This window comes from Populus euphratica, unplaced genomic scaffold, assembly GCF_000495115.2.
Source record: "Populus euphratica unplaced genomic scaffold, PopEup_1.0 scaffold1.1, whole genome shotgun sequence".
Lineage (NCBI taxonomy): Eukaryota > Viridiplantae > Streptophyta > Magnoliopsida > Malpighiales > Salicaceae > Populus > Populus euphratica.
In genome coordinates this window covers 7,748,760-7,765,111 of record NW_011499845.1, presented here as the reverse complement: position 1 = coordinate 7,765,111, position 16,352 = coordinate 7,748,760, and the positions used below count along the sequence as shown (strand labels likewise).

Sequence of the window (16,352 nt, the reverse complement as noted above, 5' to 3'; positions counted from 1 at the left end):
GTCGCTCAGGCAACAAAGAAAAACAGTCTCCACCGAACATTTGGACGGTTGATTCGAGCACGAAGCAGATGTCTCATCACAGATCTTAAGATACCAAGTTCAGGCCAATCGGGCCGGCTGTTGTCTTTTGATAAGATGATAAATCTACATTAGTTACGTGGGATGTGCGGTGAGACGTCCTTACAGGAGGAAAAGGGGGGGAGAAAATGAGCTTGATGACGCAAGCGTCGCCTAACATAAAAAATGGAGCAGTAGAATAATAACTAGTTATTAATGTGAATTGTTTTTAATTGATTTTTGAGGTGGGAGAGGGTTCTAGTGTCGTTGGCCATATTAATTAATATCCCATCCATGTCATGGATTTCAGCGTTATTTTTCTTTCATTTTTTTTCAAACTTCCCTTCATAGCCGCGCACTAAAGCAAGAATCCGTTGATGTAAATTAATTAATATTTATTTTCCACAGGCACCACTCTCTCTCTCTCTCCTTACCATTTCAAAAAAGTGTTGAGAGTAATGAGTGAGAGAGAAAGACGAGTGATTATTTTGCTCACAACTTCCGATCAATCTTTCTGCAGCGTACTCAATAGAAGAGAGAGTAGTAGTGGAGTAGTTTCTTTTGCCTGCCTCTCTCTGTCTCTACACCTCCTCTCTGGGTGTAAGTAAGTAGATTCAGATCTCTCTCTCTCTCTCTCTCTATATATATATATATATATACGCCTCCATATACAGTGTACCTAAAAGGCCAGCGAATGTTTCAAGCCCCTTTCCCTTTCCTTTATTGTTTGTTTGCTTGTTGTTTGAATAGAAAATAAACAACATTTATAGTGGTAAAACTAAAAGAAGAAGAAGTTGATTACAAGTCTAGAATCCAAGAGAGCTCCGTTTGAACCAAACAGTAATACTTCTCCATTGTTATCCATCCTTGTAAAAAGATTACGAAAAGAGAGACTTTTATTTTCTTTTTTCTTTTTTCTTTTTTTTTTTAGAAAAAGTTTGGCTTTATTTTATTACAGCATAGCATAGGATAGCACATAGCATGCGAATTGGATTGATAAAGGTGAGGAGCGTCCAAGGCAGAAAGACACACTCACATAAACACAAACAGATTTAGCTATCAAAAGAGAGGGTGATAAGAGTAAAGAATGACAAGCAAGTCGAAAAGGATTGCATGTGGAGATCATGAAGAAGAATCGAAGAAGAAGGAGAGACATATAGTCACTTGGACTCAACAGGTGATTAATCGATTCCTTCTTGTTTCTTTCTTTGTTGTTTATTGGAGGAGTATTAGTATATATCTGATTGATTTTTTGGAGCGCAGGAGGATGATATACTTCGGCAGCAGATTAGCCAACATGGGACTGAAAAGTGAGAACAACCGTATTTGATTAATACCAACCCTCTCTCTTCTTTTTTTCCCTTTCTTTCGGGCACTCTTCAATGGTCTAATTAAATTGAGGGGTTTTGTGTGTTCATGCAGCTGGGCCATCATTGCATCTAAATTCAAGGATAAAACCACAAGACAGTGCAGAAGAAGGTTAGCGTGTTATTTCAGCTTGAATATAGTTACCCTGCTCATCCTGTCTTCTGTGCTTTGGTGCTTATTAAGTCATTAATTACTTCAGATGGTACACATATTTGAACTCTGATTTCAAGAAAGGCGGATGGTCACCAGAGGAAGACTTGCTCTTGTGTGAGGTACTCTGATTTTGATCTTTTTCTGCACTTTAACTCTGTCTTGTCCATTTTGCCCCCCTTCTAATGTATATTAGTAGGAAAAGGTTACTTCGATTTGCAAAGTCAAAATACCGTTTTGTTTTTCTGCTTCATTATTAACTGTTCCGTAGTTAAACATGTTAAGTGGTCCTGCATCCACATGTTTTGCAGGAACAGCCTCTGCATTTCAGCTTAGATTTTTTTAGTCATTGCTGCATATGATAGGTAACTTCTTGAGTTGATCCGCAGGCACAAAAAATATTTGGAAACAGATGGACTGAAATTGCAAAGGTTGTTTCAGGCAGGTATACGAGTTTTTGCATGCCCCTCTTCTCTCTACTCACACATTTTTGTATGATTTAACGCTTATAATATCCTTCTTTCAAAAATATGCTACTTCTGCAGAACGGATAATGCTGTGAAGAACCGCTTCTCCACTTTGTGCAAGAAGAGAGCAAAATACGAGGCTTTAGCGAAAGAGAACAAAAACTCGCATATCAACTTAAATAACAAAAGAATCATATTACATGATGGGTTCAACACAGATGGAGCACCAGAAAATGATCCCCCAATTAAGAAGATAAGGTACAATGGAGTTTTGGTATCAGCAGACAATAGCGAGTGGGAAAGTATTTAGCATAGTTAACCTCATGTTTGTTCAAATGCAGGAAGTCCCACATCCCTAGTCTTGCAGGAAGTTGCAACTTTGGAGACAGATCACACCCACAACGTGGAAATCAGCAACCTAGACCTCCATTTGCTGTGTTGGCCCAAAACTTTCACAATGTTAACATGTCTGCTCAGCATCATGTCAGCAGTGTCAAGGAGGTCCCCATTGACGGTAAAACACCTCAAACAAAGACTTTACAATTAGGACGTGGTTTGTGTTTCCTTTTTAAAAAATAAAATCTTGGGAGGAGTCTCAAACAACAGAAAAGGACTTGCACCCTACACAAACAGGGTAGAAATACCCCTGCTTCATCCTGCCCGATGCAAAAAAAGAAGCCTTCATTAGCTAGCCAATCCGCACATGAATTTCGTTAACATGTATGACTAATCCTGATCCTCCAATTCCTTTGTTGAAATAAAAAAATTCCTGGACAATGGGATCAGTCGCCAAATTGCTGCCTTTTCCGTTAACAGCTTTGAACACTACCTCTGAATCTACTTCCACTTCCACTTTCTTATACCCCTTCTGCCATGCAAGGTCCAGCCCCATGTAAACTCCCACAATTCAGCTTTCAAAGCATTAGATTATTCAGCTTTGCAAAATTTGAGGACACAATATGGGCTTTATGACAGAAAATACCGTGCATAATTTATCATCTTTACCAATTTAGTTTGTGTTGATTTTTTATTATTCTGTGTCATAAATCTTTGAACTTCTTCAATAGTCTCTTTACTTGCTCTTCATTTAGCAGTTCAAAGCAGTAGGATTCAAGGAACATTTCTAAAAAAGGATGATCCAAAGATAACTGCTCTAATGCAACAAGCAGAGCTTCTCAGCTCACTTTCACTGAAAGTTAGTGAAGAAAATACAGACCAGAGTCTGGAAAATGCTTGGAAGGTGAGCTTTTGTTTTCGAAACCCAAATATTCAATGCACTTGACCACTTGTCCAGGTGCGGTTTTTCAATTTGACCTTCAGTGTTATTGAGAAAAGCATAATTATCCTATCAAAATGGTAGTTGAAGTGATTATGTTGATCCTACAGACTTAAGCATAACAATACACCAAGTATATTCCTCCTTGACTCTTATCATGCACACAGATTTTGTTCCTGCTCTAATATGTTTATAAAACATGACATTCAGGTTCTCCAAGATTTCCTGAACCGGAGCAAAGAAAATGATCTATTTGGACAAAAAATCTGTGACATTGATTTTAAAATTGAAGATTTTAAAGACTTGATAGAAGATCTAAGGATTAGCAATGATGGAAGTCAACCATCTTGGAGGTAATAGAAATAGGGAAGTTTAATGTTGGGGATTGAGCATGTTTTACTCGTCATAGAGTGTCTAATATATGATTAAAATGCTGTAGACAACCTGGTTTATACGAGGAGTCTCCGTCAAGTTCTGAATACAGTACAGGGTCAACTCATTTGCCATTCACAGCCCCGGATAAAACAGAACAAACTCAAGCCGGTGTACTGCATAAGGATATTGAAATTGAATTGCAAATGGTTCATATTGATGAGGGAAATTTTGTGGGTGCATGTGACAAAGAAATTATTTCCAGTGCAAATATAACCCAAGGTGAGGGATTTTCATGCCTGACAGAGTGGCTTTCTTTCTTTTCACGTGGAGGGTGGAATACCTTAAAAGTACATCTTCTGATTAATCTCAATTTACTGCAGTGGAGATGTTTCCATCCTGTGATGAGCAAACAAAAAATGACATAATTGTTTCTGCTTCATCAGGCACAGAGTTCAGTTCTCCTCTTCAAGTTACTCCGATTTTCAGATCCTTGGCAGCAGGAATTCCCAGCCCAAAATTTTCAGAGAGTGTAAGTCAACTTTGACCATCAATTCTACCGACTATTAATCCATTAGTTCTAATTACGTGGTGTATGCTAGAGAAACTATCCCTTATTGCTGCTAGCAGGAGGAACTGTCAGTTTAACTGTTATGCCTTAGTCTCATATGGCTCTCTGGTCAGAGCTCACCACTAGGCAACATCATTAAAACTACAAATGATTGTGAATAGTTGCACCAGATTTAGCTGTAGAAGTAGTGCAATTTGATTCTAAATTACCACTGATTTTTTGGGGTAATAGTAACAAGAAGTAGAGGATTGGTGATCATCAAATCACCTGCAGCAATTTTTATTTCATGAAGACTTTAATAAAGCTACAATCTAAAATCTAGAAGGGACTAGCAATTCATACTATTGTAGGACTTTGAGTTCCTGTTGTCGTTGAAGCATTAGTGATAGCATTGGGTGTGATAGCACTTGGTGTGCTAGCTAAGTATCCATCATTAATTAGAAATTTGTGATGATTATCACGACTTGAAGAGTAGGTGCCAAGCAATTAAGCTAGCAGGAGATGATGTTCCTCTGAAAGTGCTGAACATGAATTCAATCACTAAAACTGTTGGATAACTACTGGTTGTGCAGATGACAAACATAGCAGTAGCAGCTGTTGCATGTATAACTATTCCAATTAGATTTATGAATTCCATTTATCTCATAACCTGGATTCATTTTTAATCATTAACACTGCTCAAGTCAACTTTTCTAATTGTCAATTTAACCTGAAGCCGAAGTTAAGAATGCATGGACACAATTAGTTATACAAAAAACTTGCAAGCTTCCACAAACCTCGAAAGATTAAAGGCTGTTAAGGTTGCAACAACCGCTGCTGAAATACTTTTTGTTGATAAAATTAAAGGATAAATATGCTTTAGATTTATATAATGCTATAATGCAAGCCTCTGGCCCAGTAATCTCACACTTCCAAAACATACGCACACTACATACCAAATCTGCAATCTGAATGCATATCGAATATTATTGTGAAGCACATGCATGCCTGACACATTGTGTTTCCTTTCAAGTTACTTCCCTACATAATGTCGGCTCTAGTCGTGGGTTAAGTTTGTGACATTATTTGTAAGAGGTGAGATATTAAACCAAAAGGTTGACTAAACAATCAGATGAATAAATTATGTTTGAACAACTACGAAATTGCCTGTCTAATTCTTTATGTCATAACTGCTATCTGAGCAAATTATTCCCTAGAGTAGCCTGTCCAATTCCATATATTCACTAGGAAGCTCAACTAGATTGTTTTGTTTGAGATGCTAAAAATGCTTTGATTGGACCATTACACACTGATGTAAGAGGCTAATGTACTCCTTTTGAGAATAGTATTTTCCTCCTGTCAGTCAATCTAGGTTGATCGTAATGTATGCTTCTGCAGAATGAATGGTCAGTGGGCAAGACTGCAAACTGGATTCCAAGAATGCCCACGCCTCTACAAAATCATCCCCATCTCTTTAGTACTTAAGGGTCACTTATAAGAAAGATTCATGAGATTTCCTTTCTGAGATCAGCATGTGGATCGCGTGGAGTTAATTGCCAAATGCAGCCATAGATGTCTTCTTGTGTTCATTGCATCGTGTTTTCTTTCTTCTTCTTCTTCTGCTTCTTTTTTTTTGGAACAAGCATCATCTTTCAAAATTTGATGTGAGGCTAACCACTTCTTTTGGCATTTTTTTCTTTCCAGGAGAGAAACTTCCTACTAAAAACACTTGGAGTGGAATCTCCTTGTCCCAATCCAGGCATCAATCCTTCACAACCACCACTCTGCAAAAGAGCCCTTCTGCAAAGTCTATAGCAAACCTCTCTGATATATCTGATATAAAGAACATGGTCTAGCCAGTCATATCTGGTCTTTAATTGCCTGGGACCGTATAACATTTATTGAGTTGTGTCTTCTCTTGTTTACTATCAGTTCCTCGTATTGCAGCTATCATGGCCTGAAGTTTTATAAAGAGGCATATTATCTGCATTCGAAGACAGGACACCCCGTGCTGGAATGTTGCGGTGCATTCTAGCAACTCGGACACATCTAACAACGTGATCTGAGGTCGGTTTTATTTTTGCCTACTAGAAGAGTACTACCCTAATACTCACATAAAAACCAGTGTGCTTGTTAATGAGTGTCATTCTTTTGTTTGTCTTGATTTGTTTTCGAGTGTTCTATCTTCTCATCCAGTTTTTGGCATTTGATTTTGCCATCTGTACAGACCCTTCTATGTAAGTCCGTAGTCGGAGTGTAATTATATACAGGCAACTCGCCTACATATGATTAAAGAAAGGGAAAAGAAAAAAAAAAGAAAAGAGTAAAGGAGGATTAACCAGCTGATTGGATTCCTATTTTTTTTGTTTTTGGGTGTGCTAAGGGTATAGAATAAGTTTTCTGTATTTCTGTTTCCTAATGTAGTAACTATAACTTGTGTGATCGCAATGGAAATTGTTCTAGTTTTTGTGTGCATGTCTCATTTTGTCTGTTTCCTCTTCTTTGAATCATTGCATTTGCCAACTCTAACCAGACTCTACAGAAAGATGTGTGACCATTTTGCATCAGAAAGAGTAGGAAGTAAACAGAAGCTCTAAAATGAAGATTTCAGTATTTCTCGACCTTCATAGTTCTTCTGGGCAACAAAAAAACGCAAAGAAAAGGCCACCATAGATAAAAGGAGAATCAGGATACCTAAATGGCTCACGTTATTGCAGTTTCTTCTGCCCTCTCCATTCCTGTCATGAACCAGAGAAAATGCCACCATAGATAAAAGGAGAATCATGATACCTAAATGACTCACATTATTGCAGCTTCTTCTGCCCTCTCCATTCCTGTCATGAACCAGAGATCCCCTTCTTTCCTGACAAAATGCTAGAAACAGGGGAGGAGGAGAAAAGCAAAGGAAATGTAGATGTTCTTACCCACATTGGATGGAAAAGCAACTCGTGTCGATGTTGTAGCATCAAAGAAAGCCTCCAGATCTCCATGGATTTTCTGAGTTTGTTCTCCTTGAGTTGTGTCGTGAGAAAGAATGGTCCTAAGGATTCTGTTATATTTTGTACGGGGGTCTCATGGTGGTGGTGGACATCTGGAAACATGTAATAATGACCAAAGCAAAAGCTACAAGCAAAGATGGTTAAAAGATGAAGAGGGAACCTCATACAAAATAAAGTGCACTCATTGGCTATAACTTTCTCGAGAGAAGATTTAGTTGACTATTTTGACCACTTAAATTCAAATAGGATCGTGATCTTCATATCAAGGATGAACTGCCTGATTTTTCCGCTTCCCTGCTGAACCCACGGTAGCTTTGTCCCGCTTGTTTTGTTGTTGGAAAGTGTTTTTATTTAAAAAATTTTTAATTTATTTTTAGATTATTTTAATATACTATGTATTTAAAATAAAATTTAAAAAATAATCATTAAAACAGTATGAAACGAAATCTAAGACTTGGCAGCAACACAACGAAGAATGTGGAAAAGGAAACCCACACGCTGGCTAATGTCTGGTAAAACCATTTCTTATCCTGTTCGAACGGCGGCTCGTGCCATTCATGTAGGTGCAATCATCGCCTAAGCTGGTCTAGTGGACTAAGTCTAACTGAGAAGGCATCTGTTGTACAAAATACTAGTTTCCTTATGCTTTGTACTTTTATCGGTCGACCACATATTCAATATTTTCCATTAATATTTAATAATTTTACTAGTTTTATTTTTTTTTTAAAATTCAGTTTTTTGGGATTAAATTAAATGTTTGATGCTAAAAAATTAATTAATTTTATATAATGTTTGATAATCCGTCAATTAAAATAGTTAATAACATAAATGTGAATTGTCGTAAATGAATATACAAGAATTTATAAAATATTTATTATTAGAAAAACTACATGGTTTTTTTATTACCATAGTTAGAAATGAAAACAATATTTCTTCAAGTTTTTACAAGAATATCTCTTATTTTCCTTTTTAGAAACAAAAACGAAAAAGAAAAAGGTAATGAGAGCTTCATTTTTTTCACAATCCTTGTGAATAGTTTTCCTAATAAAAAAATTATTCAAAATCTTTATTTTAAAAATAAATTTAGTTTGATCATAAAATAAATATTAAAATAGAAATACAATACTAAATAATACTATCCTTTTCTAAGTTCTATTTGTTTACATTTTAAAATATGTTTATAACTTAATTTTTTTCATCACTTTTATATTCTTTTCCAATTTTTCCTTTTTTCCTTTTGTCTCAACAAATTTTTTCTTCCTTTCTTTGTTCTTCCTTCGCCATGGAATTTGTCTTCTTCGGAAAAAAAATTTGTTTTTTTTTTTTTAAAAAAATTGATCTTTTTATAACATTCACACAAAAACTTAAGATAGTTGTCATATCCAAATTGAAATAACTCATCATAAATCAATTATTTTTATTAAAATATCTTTTAAATTTTTTTATTGATGTTGACTCAATTAAATTTAAACATAAAATTATTAAAACATTAACTAGACTAACCATGTCAATATCTAATTCAGTTCAAAAAAATCTAGCCCGGGTTGCACTGTGTACTCAGTTTAAGTTTATCGGGTCTCGAGCCGAGCATAATTAACGTCAATGGTATAAAAAAATTAACAAGTCTTTCAGGAAAACCACATGTAATAATCAGAACCAACATATCCAAAAAAGACTGCCGAGAGAATGAGGCAATCAATTTCACATCAATCCAACACTTCGAAAGTTCGAAGGAGAATCATGGAAGGAAGGTGCAGAAAGCTGAAGATTTTGACACGCGGAGAACCTCTTTGTGGTCAAAGTGTACCCCTAACGCCATCTTAAGAAAATCATTCCTGAAAATGGGATTTGGATTGACTATTCGAGAACGGATAGGCTGCCATCTGCACAAGCAGATGTATCCCTGACTTCCGATCATGTTCAAGTATGACCTGTCTGAATTGGAAAATGATCAAGGAGCTATGTAATGCATTTGTGTAGTAATTCAGACCAACTACAGCAGTATAGACAATAAGCAAAGCATAAAGAAATGGATATTCATTAAATCCAACAAACTTGCGGAACTAAAACAACTTTCCACCTGCAAAGTTACAGTTCCAATTGCCAATTCTAAGCCATCCCACAGTACAAGAGAAGCCTGAACAAGCCATTCCTTTAAGCGAGATATCGATACAGTTTTCTGTCCACACTGTCCCTCTCCAAGAAATCCCGTTCAATAAGGGATTCAATCCGTTTCTTAATTTCTGTGGGGTTCGCTAGGAAACGTGACTGCAACTGCTTTGTGACCTCAGTGATTATATTGTTGTGATCCAATACCCTCCTTGACTTCATAATCCTAACTACTGCAGCTTCTATCTGAGGCTTTCGGTCCTCCTCTACTCTCTGCCGAGTCTCCTGCTTTTCAGGTTCTGATTCCTTTTGCGCAACTACAGTTCCTATCTTCACCTTATAGAATTTGCTTGTGAATTTGTCATTAACAAAAAAAACATCTTCCTCACCAATGTCTTTACTCATGGGTTCTTTGCGAAGAACATTCTTTCCCTTCACACAAGCCATGGATTGCAAGCACCTCTTCAAGTCTGCTGCAGGAATCTCAGTTGCCTGCTCAATCTCTTTGTAGCCAAGTCTATCAGCTTTATTAAACAGCATGAGAACGCACATCTGGTAAGTGGAGACATTCAATTCATGCTTCTGACCCTTCCCGAAGATTGCCTTAATGTCCGCTGTGCCCATGTTAGTTTGCCATGACAATCTCCGACCAGTGTGGGTCCCAAGGTAATATGACCTGAACTTCTCACATAATGCTGACATTTCTGCAGGCAAGTTGCATGGAACACCAGGTTGGGTGGGCCAAGACCCTGTTGTCAAAACCTGGACAACCAGTGTTGGTCCATCCCCCAGCTCAGGGTGGCTTGCATAAAAACCTTGCATTGTATCCTGGGAGGTTTTCATGTCTGTAAACATGCCTTCTAATTTTGAAGTGAACTGGTAACCACATTCTGTTTTAAGTTTGACTATCAGACTTCTCTCTGCATCATCAGAGACTGTTTTCCCTGACAGCAGCCGCTTAGCCAAATGCTGCTTGTAATACTTTTCAAACACGTCTTTCTCCTGCAAATAGCGGAATAGCATCATCACCTTGTCAAGAATGATCTCCACATCCTCCTCACTAACTCCTTTTAGACCTTTGCGAAGTTTGTCATCCACAAACAGTGAAATGAACTCCGGAGAACGAGTATTCAAGTTAATGAAATATTCAAAAGAAGAGTTCAGAGCATTCTGGAATGTCTTGTCATTGTTAAATGCATTGCTTATGATGCTATCGTACTTATCTTTTTCATTCAACAGACACTGAACAAACTCCACTGGATCCTTCAGCCTTTCTGGATCAATAACAAGTTGCTTGCCAGTCTCCCTAAGGTGAGAAGTCATCACTTCTCTTATTGTTGAAAGACCATCAGGAACCCGGCGGAACAGGTTGTACATCCGTCCCAAGTCATCAAATTTATCATCAAGAAGCATATTTACCAAGCCTGAATTCTCCATGTGGACTAATCTCAGCATGTGATTAGCAATCATCTCCTTCTCCACCACATTATTTATCCTGACTTCACTCTTGGAATCCAAATAATGGGTCACTCTCTCTATCTCTTCATTTAAACGTTTCTCAGCTTTCTTTAGATAATCACCACAATCACAGCACTCAATGAACTTCTGAGATTCGCCACTGTAAAACTCAGCAGAAACCTCAAGAAATGGCTTCTCAAAGTCTTCTTGGTAAACAGAAGAACCTAAATCCATTAGCATCTTGACAATGTTCCTCATCAAACCTCGGTCAATAACTTCACCAGTCCGTTCCCTGTGAACCAGTTCAAGAAGCGTATTTTGAAGCCTTGTCTGAATTTTGCTGGAATGTATTATGTTATCCCTCCACAAGTTAAGCCCAAGTTCATGAACAGGGGTTTTATGCACACTTGGGATGTACGTCCTGTCCATATACATCAATATGTCTCTGATCATTTGCAATGCTTTGTTATGATCGTTCCATTTCCTGTTCAGCTCCTCCAAAAATGAATCTCCCTGAGCAGCCTCAATAGATTTTGATATTTCTTTTAGATGTGAAGTCATAGTCGCAACCAGACCATTATACAACTTCTCACCAAATTTGTGTAGCACCATATTGTAGGCGTTCCTGAAACCATAAAAAACAGTGTTACTTCAAACACAAGATATGTATTATAATGGCCATGGTTTTGACAAGATAACCAGCCAAACATCTAAGAACTAGGAAAAATAAAATCTATTGAGGGGGCTTTTTTTCCCGGAAAGTGGTTTCTCATGGTTGGTTTCCAGGAAACCACTTTCCGAATTTTCTTGTGTTTGTTTGCTATTAGAAAAGTTGGTCAACAGAATACACTTTCCGGTCAACGGAAAACATTTTCCAATCAAAGAAAAATTTAGCTTGATTTCCAGGAAAGCGTTTTTCTTTTATTTTAGTGGAAAGCACTTTCCGGAAGTTGTGAAAAATTTAAAAATGTCATATTATTTACTGATTATATCAAATTTAAGCCTCAATCTTTTGATATATATATATATTGTTTTGAATATTTATTTTTCAATTTTATCCCTTAGAATTTAATTTTTATATTAACTTTGATCCTTATTTTTATAATTGTTATTTGCTTTTCTCTTATTATTTTTTTATTGAAATTTTTTTCTATCAAATTTGATCCTCATTCTTTTGATTGTTACTTGTTTTATTTGAAATAATTTATGAAATGTTAATTATTAATATTTTAATTTCATCATTTTTTATATTTGATCTCTATTATTTTTATTATTATTTATTTTATTCTAGATAATTTATGAAATTATATTGTTTTTTTTAAATTTCATTCTAATTCAACTTTTTAATTTATAAAATTTGTTCCTCATTATTTTAATAAATTTGAAAAAAATAAAGCATTAATAAGTTCACTTTCCAAAAGAAAACTACTTTCCAGCAAACAAACGGGGCCTAAATTTGAGTAGACTCGGACAAAATCATAGGAAGCAGAAATATCCAAAATAGATAGTCTCTTATACAAGTAAGGGTTAACTAAGAAAAAGAGAGAACAATTATAAAAGTACCTATTTTATACATGTTCTGAGCGTTTCTGATTTTAAAACAAAATAAACGAAAAGGATAAGACAAAGGAGTTTGAGAAAACATCTCAAGAAGATGCCCACTTTATATATTGAAAGCTACCAAGTCCTCGCCATAAAAAAGAAGAAAAAAAGATCCTCGACCATTAAGAGGAAAAGTTAATGATGTTTTTATTAACAGGAGGACAGACATATGGATGAACCATCGTTAAGATTAATTAAAAAACTATTATGTAAAATATAAGAAATAGTACAAGCAAAATATGGTTTATGACTTTATAATGGATTTCATTTGAATGTACTGTGCACTAATTTTATCCCCTTTCTATTGCCAAAATAAATTTGAATAACAGGTCCGCCATGGATACAAATGGTATATACAGAAATCAAAGAATAACAAAATAAATATATAAAAATTGGTTACAAAAGTTTGATAGGCTTAAGATTATCATTCACATTCTCATACAGTAAGAGACGAGTAAAGTAGCCAGTTATATGAAATAATAACAAGAATGAGGGAGAGAGAGAGAGAGATCAATCTTTAAAACCTTGCTTGATTTTCAGAGAGAGAAAGACAAATAAAGGCATTCAGCAACAAAAGAAATTGCCAATAATTCAACATTTTTATATGCTGGAAACAAAGGAAGGTTTCAGTGATCAGTGTATGTTAAATTTATTTCAGAAAGGCAGGATAACAGATGTCTTAGTTCTTGTAACCATGTATCCTTCCCAATCAAGACAAGCATGAGAATGCACAAAAACAAGGTGCAAACACATTGTATAAGCATTGAGCATTACGTGTACAAGTTGTGATAGGAGCAAGGGCTTGGCAATATACCCTTGAAACCCATGAAAATCTTATAAAGAACAGATGGTGCATCCTTATATATCTAGCTTCGAAGAGGTTATCCAATAAGTACTGCTTTGGGTGCTGAGTCTGAAAGGAAAAAAAAGGCTCCGAGTGCTGATGGGTGAGGCCATCACCACATTGTACCTATACAAACCCCTAATGCAGAAAATATTATGTAAATGGCAATCAATTCTCTACCTCGTTGTTGGTCATTTGCGTCATCTTTTAGAATTTTAAGATATTGAATATCATAAATTGAGATGCTGCATGCAAGGGGGTATTCAGATGCTACATGCAAGGGGGTATTCAATTCAGTTGAGTTGTAGCATGAGTTGCATTTCTTTGGCTAACTCTACTGCACAGCATTACCTTGAGGGCAGGAAAAATATCATCCATCACAAGCCAACACAAAAAAAAAAAAAATACAAACACAAATGAAAATAGTAACGAAAGAAATAAATGAAAAGACAAAAATAATGCAACTATGAGTGAATTTGAGAAGAAAAAGAAATTGACTCTTCTGTTCAAGAATAACTTCAATCATCAGAACATCCCTGAAGCTAATTTTACTGCTCATGAGAGGAAACACGACACACTGCAGCAGATAAATACCTTGGCATAAGGAACTAAAAAAAGTTAAACGCGAGCACCGTTACCAACCAGGGCCAATCAACAACTAAGTTTAAGGGCAATAACTAAGAAAAACCCATGATCATAAATTCATCAGAGATTATAAAATAATAAGAATCGAAAAGGAAACGAGAGAGACCTGTAGAGCTCTTCAAAACTGAGACCACTGGCATTATGATTGTAGATTTCATGGATTGCGTGCTCCAGGATCTTCCAAGTCTTATCGGCGTATTTCGGATCCACCACCACCCGGTGCTTAAACGCATCTATCTGGAAATTCCTCTTCTTCTGGTTGCTCATTTTTTACCTGTTTCTCCTTTTCCGATCCCAAAATTCAAACCCCTAAACCCAGATCGAAACAACCCAAACAACGTCGTCGATTATATAAATATGGGCAAAGCGTCGACCATAATTCACAAGCAACAAATCATATTGTAATTTCAGCTCCTACCCGGAAAGGAGAGTTTAGGGTTTCAAGATAAATTAACAATCAGGGAGGACGAGTGTATGTTTTTAATTTTTATGGGCTCTAGGATGATATTAGCTTGGAGCTTGCTAGCTAGCTGCTGTGGGTGATATGGTAAAAAATTCAAGGCAAATATGGATTTGGCCCTTTTTCGTGGTTTTTTTTGGATTTCCGTCTGTTGCCAGATGACTGAATGAACGGGTGGATTATCGATCCAGTTTGTTTTCTTTCTTCTTCTTTTTTCCCTTTCATACACGTTACGTTTCTCCCCTGTGATTTTTTTTTTTTTTTCCATTTCGGATTAAATTATCCTTTGATCCCTTGATTTTAAATATGATTTTAACTTAGTTCTTCATGTTTATTACCTTATAATTTAGTATCTTCGAGTTAGCTTAGGTTGGTCCGTAAATAAGGAATTAAATCACACACGTGTTAGCTTATGCAAGTTATATTCTTAGAGAAAACACAACACAAAAGGAATTCAATGAAAAAAAAATCAGCAACTTGTAATGGTCCGTAAATAAGGATTAAGGTGCAAGTTTGCAAACATTAAAAATTAACTTATAATGTCATAATTTAATCCTTGTTAGTGTCTGGTACGAGGGTGACTGCTAGGGATAAATTGTACCCTTTTTATCATTTAAGCACATTTAGTTGAGCTCGGAGAGTTAATTAGTAGGGGTACTAGGTGCCCTCGTAATGATGTTTTTTAAGAATAAATTTGACTATTTGTTGTAGTGATATTTACTCTCCAAGCAACACTCTCTCTCTTTTCTTCTTATATCACTCTCTTTTGTTATTTTCAATGTGAGCTAAATAGGCTTCTTATTTTTTATTTTTTTATTTTGTAATTTTTCCTTTCAGTAATAACCCTTGTATTTAGGATTTGGAATAATATAATAGATAGGCATCTTTTTTCCTGTTCAAATATTTTACAATTCTTTTGTTATTTTCTATATGTATGAGCTAAATAAACTTTTTTTATTTTTTATTTTAAAAAATTTATATTCAATAGTAGCCCTTGTATCTAGGACTTGGAATAATAGGATGTGGAAAAATAAATAATAACAACAGCAAAATAATAAATAAATTAAGGAGAGGTGGGCAAAGGTAATACGATACTAGTTTAATTCTCTGATCTACAATTGGGGTTTCTATTTACATAAAAAGTTCATTGCAAAGGCCAAACTATTTTTCGTAATAAATTAGAAAACAAAGTGTCATTGACGTGGAAAATATTTTCTTATCTGAGAAGCTGTCTATCATACGCAATGATGCCATACAAAAAAGGTTTTATTTTTTTTTTATTTTTTTTATGAATTCTCACCGCAAGTTTCCCAAGTTAAAACATAATTCGCCGCAAATTGAGATGCATGTCGCGGTCAAAAAAAAAGTTGCGCCTTACGCGATTGAGTGCGAAGATAAAGGAATATTTTTTCTAGAAGAATTAATAAAAACTTCACAATAAAAAAAAATTAGATATTCTATTAATATAATATTTATGATAATTTTTTAAAAAAATCCTGCATGTTAGTTTCATATGTAGCTATTCATGAAGTAAATGCTAGCAATTTTATTAAAAGTATATAATATTATTTCAAAATTATGATATCACTGTATACTTTTTTAAATATAATTTTAATTGTTTTATTTGAAGACTATTTTTTTTAGCATGCTATAATAAAAAAAAGAAGGCAGCATAGCCAAGCCCCAAACACGCACTGGGCTTGGAAGACAATTCCTATGCGTTTTTGTTTTTTTTTTTTCAAAGGACAAACATCATTAATTTTTGCAATGAATTATAGTGATTGAAAAATTAAAGTTTAATAACCTCAAAAATCTAATTATAAACCTTTTTTTTCACTTTTTAAATATTGTTAGTGCCTCAATAAATAACCTGTTTACATGTTCCAAACACAATCTAACTAGTTTAAGAACATATAATCAAATTAGATTTTTCAAACTCTAATTTAATTTTTTCTATACAATTAAAGATTTACACATCCTTCATTTAAATTTCCT

At 35.3% G+C, this 16,352-nt stretch overlaps 2 protein-coding genes and 1 long non-coding RNA gene across 6 annotated transcripts; 1 reads left to right on the top strand and 2 right to left on the bottom strand.

Moving 5' to 3' along the window:
* Positions 1-378: 378 nt before the first annotated feature.
* LOC105126660 (uncharacterized) lies at positions 379-6,715 on the top strand. Of its 4 annotated transcripts, XM_011027601.1 has the most exons (13): positions 381-661; positions 1,016-1,234; positions 1,321-1,367; positions 1,480-1,536; positions 1,625-1,697; positions 1,965-2,020; positions 2,121-2,300; positions 2,384-2,556; positions 3,134-3,282; positions 3,529-3,671; positions 3,758-3,972; positions 4,074-4,222; positions 5,945-6,711. In XM_011027601.1, exons 2-13 carry the CDS (start codon positions 1,145-1,147, stop codon positions 6,053-6,055), a joined length of 1,443 nt encoding a protein of 480 aa, XP_011025903.1. In that variant the 5' UTR covers positions 381-661; positions 1,016-1,144; the 3' UTR covers positions 6,056-6,711. The 4 variants fall into 4 exon arrangements, with proteins under 4 accessions (XP_011025919.1, XP_011025903.1, XP_011025896.1 ...); XM_011027617.1 differs by having other exon boundaries at positions 379-1,234; positions 4,137-4,222; positions 5,945-6,715; XM_011027594.1 differs by having other exon boundaries at positions 381-1,234.
* A 114-nt stretch (positions 6,716-6,829) lies between these two features.
* LOC105126685 (uncharacterized) lies at positions 6,830-7,479 on the bottom strand. Its single transcript, XR_842467.1, has 2 exons — positions 7,031-7,479; positions 6,830-6,934 (listed from the first exon to the last, which is right to left on the bottom strand). It is a non-coding gene; the product is annotated as an uncharacterized LOC105126685 (long non-coding RNA).
* A 1,596-nt stretch (positions 7,480-9,075) lies between these two features.
* On the bottom strand, positions 9,076-14,566 carry LOC105126651 (cullin-3A-like). Its single transcript, XM_011027582.1, has 2 exons — positions 14,004-14,566; positions 9,076-11,431 (listed from the first exon to the last, which is right to left on the bottom strand). The coding sequence occupies exons 1-2, from the start codon at positions 14,162-14,164 to the stop codon at positions 9,394-9,396; spliced, it is 2,199 nt and encodes a 732-aa protein (XP_011025884.1). The 5' UTR covers positions 14,165-14,566; the 3' UTR covers positions 9,076-9,393.
* Between the last annotated feature and the right edge of the window lie 1,786 nt (positions 14,567-16,352).